Genomic DNA, 15,312 nt, shown 5'->3' with positions numbered 1-15,312 from the left:
GCAGTCCGACCTGCTGACCTCACGAGCTCCTCCATGTAGCCCCTCGATCCTTCAGAAATGTGGCCTCGTTCTGACGTCAGAGAGACGGGATAAGCTACCTACAAGCACTGTGACCAAAAAAAAAAAAAAAAAACCACTCGGACGTCGGAAACTGAATTAAGTCTCATTTATTCTAGAGCAAACTCAAAAGGATTTTTTTTCTTGTTTTCTTTTTTAGCAAATCCTAGCACATTATTAACAACAACAAAAAATCTGTACATTTGCCATGATACACTTGAAAGTGAAAACAAATAAGATATAAATACAGATATGGATGTAACATGAAAAAGCCCAAAAAAACCAAAAACCGAAACCAAAAACCCAACCTGGGGGCGTGGGGACCATGCGTGTGAACAGTGCCGACAAAACTATTTTGGTGGCTGACATTTTTCAGAGCATTTTCATCATCTCCAAATATCATGGTTAGCAAAGTCCTGGTGGGATTCTACAGAGTTCTTATTTGCTGTTCTTTAACGTGTAATATTATGCTTGATAAATTAAGGGCGGTAGGGCAAGAAAAAGATTCAGGAGACAGGTCAGGTGCAGCTGCATGACTGAGAAGCTAGTGGGGCCGTGGCGGGCGGCCCGTGGCTGCAGTGGCTCCAGGAAGGCCGCGCGCCTCCCCCGGGGCCTCAGCAGCGGGAGGGGAAGCGGGAGCCCGGCGATCTGGCCCCGGCGGTGGCGTTGGGGCTTTTCGGGGCCCTGGACAGTCAGGCCAACGCGGGAGGCGGACCGAGTCTCGGGTGCTCTGCTCGCCTGTGTTCTACCGTTTCATCCAAACACGACGCCTGCAGGGAGGCGGCGAGGCAGGGCAGCTGCAGCTGTCGGTTGGGAGTGGGCGGGCCCCGCTGGGTCAGGACATCAAGGCTGGGCAAGTGACGTTCAAGGCTAGCCCTTTGTGAGCGCCAGGAGGACGCGCGCGGCCACGTTCAAGGTCCTTCCCGACTGCGGGCGGGGCTGCGGCCACCTGGGCGTCCACGAGCTGAAGGAGAGAGGCTTTTCCACACGCGCTCGCCAGGAAGGACTCGGAAATAACCCGGCGGAACACAGGTGCCGCTTCAGAGGAGTCATCAGACGCTGACGATGGTAGAGGGCAAGAAAGCGACCCCGCGAGTGACGTAAGAACAAACAGCAATGGCTGTTCTGAGCCGAAAAGAAGCCAATAACGTTCGACCACGTAAAACGCGCCCCTGACGTTCCCTCAACGGCAGCAGCGCGGCCCCTCACGCACGTGCAGGATACCCGCTACGTGCACGCACGCACTTAGCACACGCACGCAGTGAAGGCGCCCCGGCCTCTGCTCCCGGACCTCTGTCTTCAGTGCCTATTTCCGCATAAAGTATCTGAAGTCGATTCTGCATGAAAACAAGCTACGTTCGGGGCTGTGCAGCTCTGGGGTGAGAGCCACACAGCCTGGCAGCTGCAGGGACTGGACGCCAGAGCAGCAAACACCTCATTAACAATATGGAAAAGTCAGTTCCATTTACAGGGGCTACGGTGGAATCTAAGAGACGACAGACGCCTTCCTGACCGCATTAAGAACTTCCATTTGGCTTGAAGCCTTTTACTCCAAACTTTGTTAACCAGGGTCCTGATCCGGAGTTGCTTTCACTGAAGCAGTGCAACCCTCAAGAAGAAATTTTAAAGGGGTAAGTTTCTCACTGAAGAACTTGATTCTAAAACTCTGTTTCCAATCCTGTTTTTCTGCGATCCGCCACACACCACAATTACTTTTTCCTTAAAACCATGATTCTCTCAGCAGAGGATCAAGGAAGTACTTCAGTCCATAAAATTACAAAAAAAAAAAAAAAAAAAAATCCTGATACCTGGTCTCTCTAGATTTTTCTTTGATCTCAATCCCAAATTAAACAGAGAATTCAAAACTGAGATGGTGGAGCTGCCATTTACCAGACTAACCGAGAACATCTTAGAATCGAGCCGCTCAGGCGCGGGTTCAGGAAGGGAAGCGAGGGGGCCCTAAATCTGCACCACCAGGGGCCAGGGTCACGGGGGAAGCGCTGTTAAATAGTGTTTCCCAGGATCTCGGCAGTAAAACGAGCAGCTTCTCCGGTATCTTCGACGCTGCACGAAGGGCCATTTCAAGCACACGCTAACCAAGGCTGTCGATTTACCTTGATTTTTGTATTTGGATTTCATCTCTAAAAAGCCCCTCAAGTGGCAGCTCTGGGGCAGGGGCGGCATCGGTGGGGTTGCTCAGCGCAGCAGGAGCCCGTCCTGGAAGGAGACCGCGCAGGGCGTCAGCCTCCGGTCCGGAGACGGTGAGCACGATCACTACATGTTCGTTAAAAGACCATCTTCAGGCTTTTCTCCCACTTCTTGCCAAGACTTGATTCATATTCTTAGTAGGTCTCGAAACACAACTTACGACGTACAAACCCTTTCATGGTGTCAGTTGTGGAAGGCGTGGGGCTTTGCCCCACACAGGCCACATCCAAAACCAAGGAGGCCGAGATGAAAGAGAAACACAACTTAACCCAACCTCCTCCAATCTTATTAACTGAAGAGAAAATGCTGCTTTCTACCAGGTATCGGCTAGAGAGCTCCGATTTTTAAAAACTGCAGCCCACACACACGGTTTTACGACCTCAGCAGGCGGGATGAGACGGTTTAAGTATGGCTCTTCTTTTCTTACTCCTTTTGTTTTGTTTTGTAGGAAGATGCAATGCAGGCCTTGCTTCCTTTACATTCAATACCAGTATGATTCTACACAAAAGCTGGAAGGGATCAAAATACTGATTGTAATAAATATTTGCGGGCCTCCTGGTACTGACTGGGCAGCCGATGGGGGGGAGGGGGAGTTCTCTGAGAGGCACCACCGATTGCTTCCAGGGCTACACGGGGACTCTGGCGCCGCATTAGCTATGCGTGGAGACGTCGGATGAGGAGCTGCTGTTGCTGTTCGTGGTCTGCGCCCTCTTTATGTATAAGTTGAGCAGCTTCATCTGCAAGGAGAAGATACAAACGGGTGAGCAGGAGGAAAAAATCAGAGCAGGAAAGAAAACCCAGGTGACAACAAAACAGCACGTCCGGGCTTCCTTGGTGGTGCAGTGGTTGAGAGTCCGCCTGCCGATGCAGGGAACACGGGTTCGTGCCCCGGTCCGGGAAGATCCCACATGCCGCGGAGCGGCTGGGCCCGTGAGCCATGGCCGCTGAGCCTGCGCGTCCTGAGCCTGTGCTCCGCAGCGGGAGAGGCCACAACAGTGAGAGGCCCGCGTACCGCAAAAAAAACACACCAAAAAACAAAAAAACAGCACGTCCCTTAGTGGAGAAATTCACTGCACAGACATTTACCGAGTGCCCACCACTGGTCCAAGCCATCTGCCCGGGGCCAGGGCCACCGCGATTGGGAGGTCAGACTAGAGGAGGGGGCGCGAGGGGTTATCACGGAAAGAGGGAAACATGTGACCACGAGGTGGGCCTCAGGGCTGCAGATCCACACACTTCAGGGGCAAGGCAGCCACTGGCTCCACCCAACCCAGCGGGAAGAGAGGGTGCAAGCCACACTCCATCGGCATGAAGAAGCAAGCCAAGGTCAGAGGTCACGTTTTCAACCCTCACATGTGTGCAGAAGCTGCTTCTTCCCCGTTGCACACCTCCCGAGGCGCGTGGAATCCGAGGCCGCCCCCATGTGCCCCATGGCCTTCCCGCACCCCGGGCCCCAGCCCCGCCCACTGTGGCTCGGCACAGGCCACCTCCTGCTGCAGGGAGCAGTGGGCTGGATCTTTCCAGCAAGACTCAACTTCCCTGAGGCCAGATGCTGCGTCACTAAACAACGTGCCCTCAGTCAGGCACAGTGCTTGACGGCGAAAGGGCTTCCAAGCCTGACATCTCATTTAGTTCTAACTCAAGCCCCTTGGACTCTCAAAATACCTAAAGCATCATGTAACACGGTAGGTTCTTAAATATTTGCCGAATGCCGCTAACTTCATATGTTGATAGTGTGCCTGATCATATAAAAATTAAAAGAAACAGGTATTTGTAGAAGCAGAGTGCCCATAAAAATCTACGCAACACACAACTGGTAAGATTAAGGGAATATTTACTATCCACAGCTCTTCCACAGCTCTTTAGCTGCTGTCTCTGAACAGGCTGTGAGGCCAAGTATAAGGCTGCCTAGGGAGGAGCGGCTGGTCCCCGGGGAACCCACGAAGAGACGCTCCGAGTGGAGCGTGTGGCACAGGAGAAAGCAGGGCCCTCGGATGATGGGTGGGAACAGGACCAGCAACCAGCAGAGCCCCCGCGAGGCAGTGTCTCCCTGACCCCCCAGCAAGGCGCGCTCAGTCACATGGCTGTGGAGCCTGGGACGTGCAGCTGGCGGGAGGGCTCTGCCCGAGCGTCTTCACGCAGCAGCCCACCGGGGGTCCCCCCCCAGATCAGGACTTGTAATGCCTCTTACTCTTTTCAGCTGCAGGGAGTGTGTCGGGAATTCACACTACGTATCCCAGTCTGTTTTCATCCCACACCTTTCAAAATCTGAAACCTTTCAATAGAACAGTCAGTGTGGTGATCAAAGTGCCATCATTGGACCTCCCTGGTGGCGCAGCGGTTAAGAATCCGCCTGCCAATGCAGGGGCACGGGTTCGAGCCCTGGCCCGGGAAGATCCCACATGCCACGGAGCAACTGAGCCCATGCGCCACAACTACTGAGACCGCGCACAGCTACTGAAGCCCACGCGCCTAGAGCCCGCGCTCTGCAACAAGAGAAGCCACCACAATGAGAAGCCCGTGTGCAACAACGAAGACCCAATGCAGCCAAAACTAAAATACATTTATTAAAAAGAAAAACAAAACCCCAAGTGCCATCATTTTACACAAGGTTCCTAATGCTCTAAGGCTCAGGAGGATACGGCCAGGGCCAACCAGGTGCAAGGGAAGCCGTGGTACATTCAACAGAGCACTGGCCTGAGGCTCAACAGGTCCAGCAGAATTCTAGCACCAACTCCAACGCTAACTAGTTCTGCGACCTCAGGCAAATGTTTCTTGAGCCTCGACTTTCCCATCTGCAAAATGCAGAGCAGTGACACTTGCAAGGTGCTTCCTGCAGCTCCCTGCTCGGAGAACGTGTCCTCTGAGCACCCCACTCCTACTCCTACCTGAGCTGTTCACACTGTTCCTCCCTGCAGTCCACTCCTTCCCTCCCTGTGCAGCTCCCCAAGCCTGCCAAGCCCAGCCCAATCTGGTCCCACTTCCTCCAGGCCCCTGACCCAGCAATCAGAGCCCGTCCCACCATGTCCACTGGTCACTCCTGGGCAGCTGTACAAGTTTCCTCATGTGTCAGTCCTGTCAGGGCAGGACGAGTTCTTGCTCTTCCCATGTGCCTTAGCATAGTGTGCTGAAGACAGCAGGTTCCTAACATGTACTTGTTGAATCAGAGGTGGTTTTTTTTTTAAATACATCTTATTAGAGTATAATTGCTTTACAACGCTATGTTAGTTTCTGCTGTACACCAAAGTGAATCAGCCATATGCATACATATGTCCCCATATCTCCTCCCTCCTGAGCCTCCCTCCCACCCTCCCCAATCCCACCCCTCTAGGTCATTGCAAAGCACCGAGCTGATCTCCCTGTGCTATGCTGCTGCTTCCCACTAGAGGTTTTTTTTTTTTTTTCTCCCCACTAGAGTTTTTAAAGAAGAAAAAAGTGATCTAGAAAGCAGGATAGTTATATTTCTATGAAAGCCTGGTTAAAAATGAGCTGCTAAACATTGCTAATAGTTATTTACAACTCAGAACCCCTATTGTATCTACCTAGTCAAGTCTAGAACATAATTGCAAGTACAAGGAAAAGATGACGGTAATAGAGTGAACGATGTGTATATGTCCAATGGTTTACAAGCTTTACACTGATTATCACATTTGGGCCTCAAAACAATCCTTTGAGGTAGGCAGAACAGGTTCTCCTATTTTACAAATGAAAAGGCCAGGGTTCAGAAAGCTTGCTCAATGAGCTGGTATAAATTCAAATTAGAGGATTATAACTTTAGGATGTCAAATGTAATCCACAAAGAAAACAGGTATAGAATATACACAAAAGGAAATGAGAAGGGAAAAAACGTTTCAGTACAAAAAGCAAACAAACACAAAAGAGTAGTGTAGAAAATGAGGGACAAAAAAGCTATAAGGCATATAGAAAACAAATACCACGATGACAGAAATCTCTTCCTTATCAGTAATTGCTTTAAATGTGAATGAGTTAAATTCTCCAATCAAAAGACAAAGATTGGCAAAATGGATAAAAAGAAAACCATGATTCAACTATATGTTGTCTACTAGAGACTCACTTTCGATCCAAAGACACAAATAGGTTGAAAGTGAAAGAATGGAAAAGGATATTCCATGCAAACAGTAACCAAGAGTATGGGGTAGCTACACTAATATCAGACAAAATAGAGTTTAAATCAAAAAAGGTTACAAGAAACAGATGGACATTACATATTAATAAAAGAGCAATACAGCAAGAAAATTTAATATTTATGATTACACATCTAAGAACATGCCATCAAAATATATGAAGCAAAAACTGACAGCATGGAAGGGAGAAACAGTTTTATAGTAATAGTTGGGAGACTTCAATATTCCACTCTAGAGGACTTGAACAACACAATAAATCAACTAGATCTAAAAGACATATGCAAAACATTCTACACAAGAATAGACATTCTTCTCAAGTGCACATGAGACCTTCCCAAGATAGACCATATGTTAGGCCACAGATTAAACCTCGATACATTTTAAAAGATAAATATGATACAAAGTACCTTTTCTGACCAAAACAGAGGAACTCAGAAATCAGTAACAGAAAGAAAACTGAAAAAAATCTGTGGAAATTGAACAGCACACTCTTAAACAACCATTGAGTTAAAGAAGAAATCACAAAGGAAATAGGAAAATACCTTGAGACAGACGAAAACAACATACCAAAACTTATGGGATGCAGCAAAAGCAGTGTAAAGAGAGAAATTCATAGCTATATAAAAAAGAAGGAAGATTTGTATCAACAACCTAACTTTATATATCTTAAGGAACTAGAAAAAGAATAATAAATTAAACCCCAAGCTAGCAGAAAGAAGATACTAAAGATTAGAGCAGAGATAAATGAAACAAAAAATAGAGGTAACAAAACCAAAACTTGGTTCTTTGAAAAAGAATCAACAAAATTGACAAAGCTTTAGCTAAGTTAACTAACAAAAAAAGAGAGAAGACTCAAATTGTTAAAATCAGAAACAAACGTGGGGACATTATGACTGATTCTACAGAAATCAAAAAGATCATGAGAATACTATTAGTAACTGTACACCAACAAATTAGGTAACTTAGATGAAATGGACAAACTCCTAGAAACACAAAACCTATCAAGAAGAAAAGAGAAACCTGAACAGACCCATAACTAGTAAAGAGATTGAATCAGTAATCAAAATTCTGACAAAGAAAAGCCCCTGACCAGGTGGCTTCATTGGTGAATTCTACCAACATTTAGAGAACTAACACAATCCTTCTCAATTTTTTCTAGAAAACTGAAGAGGAAGGAACACTTCTGAATTCATGCTATGAGGTCAGCATTCTCCTGATATCTAAGCCAGTTGAAGACATAACAAGAAAACTACAGATCCATAGCCCTTATGAACATTGATGCAAAAAATCCTCAAGAAAAGACTGGCAAACCAGATTCAACAGCACATTAAGAGGCTTTAATACCATGACCAAGTGGGATTTATTCCTGAAATGCAAGGATGGTTCAACATACAAAAATTGATAAATATAATACACCACATTAACAGAATGTTTGTTTTAAATATAATACACCACATTAACAGAATGAAGGAAAAAACAAACAAACAAAAAAACCCCAGGGACTTCCCTGGTGGCGCAGTGGTTAAGAATCCACCTGCCAATGCAGGGGACATGGGTTTGAGCCCTGGTCCGGGAAGATCCCACATGCCTCGGAGCAACTAAGGCCATGCGCCATAACTATGAAGCCTGTGCTCTAGAGCCTGCGAGCCACAACTACTGGGCCTGTGTGTCACGACTGCTGAAGCCCGCGTGCCTAGAGCCCGTGCTCCACAACGAGAAGCCACCACAATGAGAAGCCCGTGCACCGCAATGAAGAGTAGCCCCCACTCGCTGCAACTAGAGAAAAGCCCGCGCGCAGCAACGAAGACCCAATGTAGCCAAAAATCAATCAATCAATAAATAAATATTAAAAAACAAACAAACAAAAACCAAAGGATCATCTCAATTGATACAGAAAAAGTATTTGGCAAAATTCAGTATCTTTTCATGATAAAAATACAAAATAAACTAGGAATAGAAGAAAAGTATAGGCATACTTTGTTTTATTGTGCTTCACTTTAATATACTTCACAGATACTGTGTTTTTTTCCCCAAATTGAAGGTTTGTGAACACCCTGCATCGATCAAGTCCATGAGGGCCATTTTCCAACAGCATGGCTCCCTTCATGTCACTGTCCCATTTTGGCAATTCTCACAATTATTTCAGACTTTTTCATTACTATTACACTTCTTATGGTGATTTGTGGTCAGTGGTCTTTTATGTTACGACTATAGTTGTTTGGGGTGGCACGAACCACGCCCATATGTAAAGACAGCAAATGTCACCCACAGATGTGTGTGTTCTGACTGCGCGAGAGACCCACCATTCCCGGGTCTCTCTCCCTGTACTTGCACCTCCCTAGGCCCTGAGACACAACAATATTGAAATTAGGCCAATTAATAACCCTACAGTGGCCTGAAGTGTTCAAGTGAAAGAGCTGCACTTCTGTCACTTTAAATCAAAAGCTAGAAATGATTAAGCGTAGTGAGGAAGGCATATTGAAAGCTGAGACAGGCCAAGAGCTAGCCCTCTCGTGCCACAGTTAGCCAAGCTGTGAATGCAAAGGAAAAGTTCTTGAAAGAAACTGGAAGTGCTGCTCCAGTGAATACACGAATGATAAGAAAGGAAAATAGCCTTACTGCTGATATGGAGAAAGTTTTAGTGGTCTGTACAGAAGATCATACCAGCCACAACATTCCCTTAAGCCCAAACCTGTTACAGACCAAGGGCCTAACTCTCTTCCATTCTAGGAAGGCTGAGAGAGATGAGGAAGCTGCAGGAAAGAAGTCTGATGCTGGCAGAGGTTGGTTCATGAGGTTTAAGGGAAGAAGCTGCCTGCATAACATAAAAGTGCCAGGTGAAGCAGCAAGTGCTGATGCAGAAGCTGCAGCAGGTTATCCAGAGGATCTAGCTAAGGTAGTTCATGAAGGTGGCTACACTAAACAGCAGATTTTCAATGTAGGCAAGACAGCCTTATAATGGAAGAAGATGCTATCTAGGACTTTCAGAGCCAGAAAGGAGAAGCCAATGCCTGGCTTCAAAGCTTCAAAGGACAGACTGACTCTCGTCAGGAGCTAATGCAGCTGGTGACTTTAAGTTCATTTGCCATTCTGAAAATCCCAGGGCTCTTAAGAATTATGCTCAACCTACTCTGCCTGTGCTCTGCAAATGCAACAACAAAGCCTGCATGACAGCACAGGTTTACAACATGATTGAGTATTTTAAGCCCACTGTTGAGACCTACAGCTCAGAAAAAGACTCCTTTCAAAATATTACTGTTTATTGACAGGGTGTCTGGTCACCCAAGAGCTCTGATGAAGATGTACAACAAGATTAATGTTGTTTTCATGCCTACTAACACAACACCCATTCAGCAGCCCGCAGATCAAGGATAACTCTGACTTTCAAGTCTTATTATTTAAGAAATACATTTTGTAAGGCGATCACTGACTGCCATAGTGCTTCCTCTGATGGATCTGGGCAAAGTCAACTGTAAACCTTCTGGAAAGGATTCAGCATCCTAGGTGCCATGAAGAACATGTCTGATTCACAGGAACAGGCCAAAATACCAACATCAACAGGAGTCTGGAAGAAGTTGATTCCAACCCTCCTGGACGCCTTTGAGGGGTTCAAGACTTCAGGGCAGGAACTGCAGATGTGGTGGAAACAGCAGGAGAACTAGAATTATAAGTGGAGCCTGAAGATGGGACTGAACTGATAAAATATCATGATAAAACATTAGTGCATGTGGAGTTGCTTCTTACAGATGAGCAAAGAAAGGGTTTCTTTTTTTTTTCCTTCAAAGCAAAATTAATTTTAATGAGTTTTTAAAAAAAGAAATACAAACCATGAAATACCTCTCTAAAGGAATGGGGAGGGTGTCATGAAATCCAAGAAACAGGGAATTGTACCTTCAGAATCCTTGGGAAATTCTGGCTGCCTGATGACTTTGGGGAAGTTGCCTGACTCTGGAAGAGGCAAAGGTTTTGTTTGTCTGTTTGTTTGTTTTTGGTAGAGGAGCTGGTGAAATACTTTAAACTGTTCTGCACTTATCTCCAAAGTCTGCATTTTACATCTTGTCCAGAAATTCAGTCTTAGTTTGTAACGGCATATATGTGTAAAGGTGCTTTTAACAACAGGAATGTTTAGTGCAGTGTAGAAAGTCTTTGAGCCAAATCCTGCCCTCAGTGTGCACTTAAGTTTCCATTAAAGGAGAGTGGCAACTGAGCTTGTAGAGCTGAGGGTAAAATTTGAATTCTGCTGTAGGAGATCAGAGCATTAGGAGCTGGGATATTGAATTTCACTTTTCCCCATGCTGACACTGACTTTCCTCTGGAGCATCACCAACTAGTGAGATCTAGTTCAGTTGCATGATTTCTTAATTTTTTCTCCACTAACCCAAATCCAGAGATACAAATCCGGAGCTTAGGGGGATCTCATGTGAAAGTGGTTTCTTGAGATGGAATCGACTCCTGGTGAAGATGCTGTGAAGACTGGCGAAATGACAACCAAGGATTTAGATTATTACACAGACTTACTTGATAAAGCAGTGGCAGGTTCGAGAGGACTGACTCCGATTTTGAAAGAGATTCTACTGTGGGTAAAATGCTATCAAACAGCATTGCTGCAACAGAGAAATTGTGAAGAGTCGATCGATTCAGCAAACTTCACCGTTGTCTTATTTTAGGAAACTGCTGCGGCCACCTTCACCTTCAGCAGCCACTGCCCTGATCAGTCAGCAGCATCAACACTGAGGCCAGACCCTCCACCAGCAAAAAGATTATGACTCGCTGAAGGCTCAGATGATGGCTAGCATTATTTAGCAATAACTTTTTTTTTAATTAAGGTAGGTATACTGACTTTTTTTAGACAGAATGCTATTGCACACTTAATAGACTACAGTATAGTAAAGACATAACTTTTATACGTACCGGGAAACCAAAAAATTTGTGTGACTTGTTTCATTGCAATATTCGCTTTACTGCAGCGATCTGGACCCGAATCTGCACTCTCTCCGAGGCTGCCTGTATCTCAATGTATCAAAAGCTAGATATGAAAAGCACACTATGAACATTATGCTCGACGGTAAGAGACTGAAAACTTTTCCTTTAAGATGAGGAACAAGGATGCCTACTTTCACCATTTCTATTAATATAGTACTGTAAGTTCCAGCCAGAGCAATTAGGCAGGAAAAGAAAAACAAAAAGCATCCACAATGGAAAGGAAGAAGCAAGATTATCTTTGTTCATAGATGATATACAGTTTACCCTTGAGCAACACAGGTTTGAACTGTGCAGGTCCACTTATACAGGGATTTTTTTCAACACACACAGCACTACACCATCTGCGGTCAGTTGGCTACACAGAAGTGCAACCACAGGTACGGGACTTGAGCATCTGCACAGTTTGTTATCTATGGCAATCCCAGTGGATACCAAGGGACAACTGTGATCTCACAGGTATGAAATCCTAAAGATTCTACAAAAAAACATTAAGACTAATAAAAGAATTCAGCAAAGTAGCAGAATACAAAATCACTGAGCAAAATTCAACTGCATTTCTATACACTAAAAATGAAAAATCCGGGCTTCCCTGGTGGTGCAGTGGTTAAGAATCCACCTGCCAATGCAGGGGACATGGGTTCGATCCCTGGTCTGGGAAGATCCCACATGCCGCGAAGCAAGTAAGCCCGTGTGCCACAACTACTGAGCCAGCGCTCTAGAGCCCGTGCTCCGCAACAAGTGAAGGCACTGCAATGAGAAGCCCACGCACCCGCAACGAAGAGTTACCCCTGCTTGCTGCAACTAGAGAAAGCCCGCGTGCAGCAACGAAGACCCAACACAGCCAATAAATAAATAAATATTTTTTTTAAAAAATGAAAAATCCGAAAAGTTAAGAAAACAACTACGTTTACAATAGCATCAAAAAGAATAAAATACTTAGGAATTAACTTAACCAAGGAAGTGAAAGAATTGCACAATAAAACTACAAAATGTTACTGAAAGGAATTAAAAACACAAATAAAAAGACATCCCATGTGGTGTACAACATGGGTAACTATAGTAAATAATACTGTATTGTATATTTGAAGGTCACTAACAGAGTAGATCTTAAAATTTCTCATCACAAGAAATAAATTGTGTAGCTGTGTGTGATGACAAATGTTACCTAGACTTACCGTGGTGATCATTTTGCAATATAAATAAATATCAAACATTACATTGTACACCTGAAACTAATGTAATTTCATGTTTATTATATCTCAATTTAAAAAACTAAAAACAGGGCTTCCCTGGTGGCGCAGTGGTTGAGAGTCCACCTGCCGATGCAGGGGACATGGGTTTGTGCCCCAGTCCGGGAAGATCCCACATGCCGCGGAGCGGCTGGGCCCGTGAGCCATGGCCGTTGAGCCCGCGTGTCCGGAGCCTGTGCTCCGCAACGGGAGAGGCCACAACAGTGAGAGGCCCACGTACCGCAAAAAGAAAAAAAAAGTATAAAAAACTGAAAACAAACAACAACTCATCACAGTATGGAGGTTAAAAAAAAAAAAGACACCCTGTGTTCATGGATTGGAAGTCAATACTGTTAGGATGTCAATACTACCCAAAGCTATCTATACATTCAATGAAACCCCTATCAAAATTCCAATGAGGTTCTCTGAAGAAACAGAGAATTTCAACAAATGGTATTGGAAAAACAATATCCACACACAAAAGAATGAAGTTGGACCCTTACCTAACACCATACAGAAAAATTAACTCAAAATGGATCAGAGACTTACATTAAAAGCTAAAATTTTTAAATTGTTAGAAGAAAACACAGGGCAAAAGCTTCACAACACTGGGTTTGGAAACGGTTATTGAATACGACACCAAAAGCACAGGCAAAAAAATAACAGACAAATTGGATTTCACGAAAACTAAAACATTTTGTGCATCAAAGGTCAAGGCATTAATATCCAGAATATAGAGAGAACTTCTATAACTCAACAATAACAAAAAAACAAACAACATAATTCAAACATGGGCAAAGGACCTGAATAGACATTTCACTGAAGAAGATATACAACTGGCCAACAAGCATATGAAAAGATGCTCAACATTACCAGTCATTAGGGAGATGCAAATCAAAACTACACTGAGATATCGCCTCACATCACCCATGAGGATGGCTATTATCAAAAAAGAAGAGAAAATAACAAGTGCCGGCGAGGATGTGGAGAAACTGAAACCCTTGTGCGTTGGTGGTGGGAATGTGAAATGATGCAGCTGCTGTGGCAAACAGTTTGGCAGTTATCATATGATCCTGCAACTCCACTCCTGGATATATACCCAAGAGAATTGAAAGTGGGGTCTCAGAGAGGTATCTGTACCACCATGTTCATAGCAGCATTACTCGTAATAGCCAACAAGTGGAAACAGCCCACAAGGCCATTACCAAGAAATGGATAAGCAAAATGCTGCACGTACGTTCAATGAACTGTTATTCAGCCTTAAAAAGAAGGGAAGGGGCTTCCCTGGTGGCACAGTGGTTAAGAACCCTCCTGCCAATGCAGGGGACATGGGTTCGAGCCCTGGTCCAGGAAGATCCCACATGCCGCAGAGCAACTAAGCCCGTGAGCCACAACTACTGAGCCCGCGTGCCACAACTACTGAAGCCTGCGTGCCTGGAGCCTGCGCTCCACAACAAGAGAAGCCACCGCAGTGAGAAGCCCACGCACCACAGCCAAGACTAGACCCCGCTCGCCTCAACTAGAGAAAGCCCACGTGCAGCAATGAAGACCCAACGCAGCCAAAAATAAATAAATAAGTAGGAAATTCTGACACCTGCTACAACATGGGTGAACCTAGAGAACATTATGCTCAGTGAAATAAGCCAGTCACGAATAGACAAATACTGTATGATTCCACTTATGAGTATTTTACACTCACAGAGACAGAAAGTAGAATGGTGGTTGCCAGGGGCCAGGGGGGAGGGGGAATATTACGGATTTCAGTTTTCCAAGGTGCAAAGAGCTCAGGAGGTGGATGGTGGTGATGAATATGCATAATATGAATGTACTTAGTGTCTGTGAACTGTACACTTACAAATGGTTAAGACAGTAAATTTTATGTTACTGTATTCTACAGAGAGAGAAAGAGAGAGGGAGAGGGAGAGGGAGAGAGAGAGAGGGAGAGGGAGAGGGAGAGGGAGAGGGAGAGGGAGAGAGAGAGAGAGAGAGAGAGAGAGAGAGAGAGAGAGCGCGCGCGCGCGAGAGAGAGAGCGCGCGCGAGCAGAAAGGAAAGGTTGCTCAAAGTCATACAGCTAGTCAGCGGGGGACAGGTTTTCTGATCCTAAAGCCAGTACTGCTGCCATGGCAACGGGACACTTCTCAAAGGCACCTCACAGGTTCCTTGCACCAGCCTTTCTCTGCAGAACCTGATGTCATTTATTAACTTCATTTAAGTAGTGGAAGGAGAGTCTGATAGGCTTGGTGACACACAGAAACTGGAAGCCATGGCTTGATTCTCTGTTTCTAACTTAGCACCATGTGCTGTCAGCTACCCATTTTGGGGAGCTGGGTGGGAGGGTGTTTGTTTTAGGAGATGTGCGCTGGAGTCTACCAGGTTCACGTTAACACACCGGAGTTCTCACCTATAAAAACTGTAACGGCCGGAAGCTCTGCGCTGCCCCAGTGGACAGGTGTGCGGCCAGCCTCCCCAAGCCCTCCGAGCCGACTGACATCATCAGCGGGGAGATGGGAATACTGGCTCCAATGAGGACTTGGCTCCAGACCCGAGACCACGCTGCAAGGGGCAGCAGGTCAACCCCAGGACAGGGACGAGAAGGCACCTGCGTTTCCTCAGCCCCTTGCTGGAGGGGGCACATGAGATGGCAGGGCAGCTCCCTTACTCACGAGAGTAGAAAGTACCAGAAAACCGA

The 15,312-nt window shown here is 45.6% G+C and overlaps 1 protein-coding gene across 12 annotated transcripts in view; it reads right to left on the bottom strand.

The window, feature by feature from the left end:
• Positions 1-228: 228 nt before the first annotated feature.
• The window catches only part of CLASP1 (cytoplasmic linker associated protein 1), a 267,526-nt gene continuing 252,442 nt past the window's right edge, over positions 229-15,312 (bottom strand). For all 12 annotated transcript variants that reach the window (XM_079924259.1, XM_079924263.1, XM_079924261.1 and 9 more), the window contains one exon: positions 229-3,002. In XM_079924259.1, the coding sequence (XP_079780385.1) occupies positions 2,916-3,002 (87 nt within the window). In that variant the 3' untranslated portion in view covers positions 229-2,915. The remainder of the gene's footprint in view (positions 3,003-15,312) is intronic.

Source organism: Stenella coeruleoalba, assembly GCF_951394435.1.
Source record: "Stenella coeruleoalba genome assembly, chromosome: 6".
In the NCBI taxonomy this organism is placed as follows: domain Eukaryota; kingdom Metazoa; phylum Chordata; class Mammalia; order Artiodactyla; family Delphinidae; genus Stenella; species Stenella coeruleoalba.
Note: the sequence above shows the minus strand (reverse complement) of the source record. Positions and strands in the feature narration are given on the sequence as shown.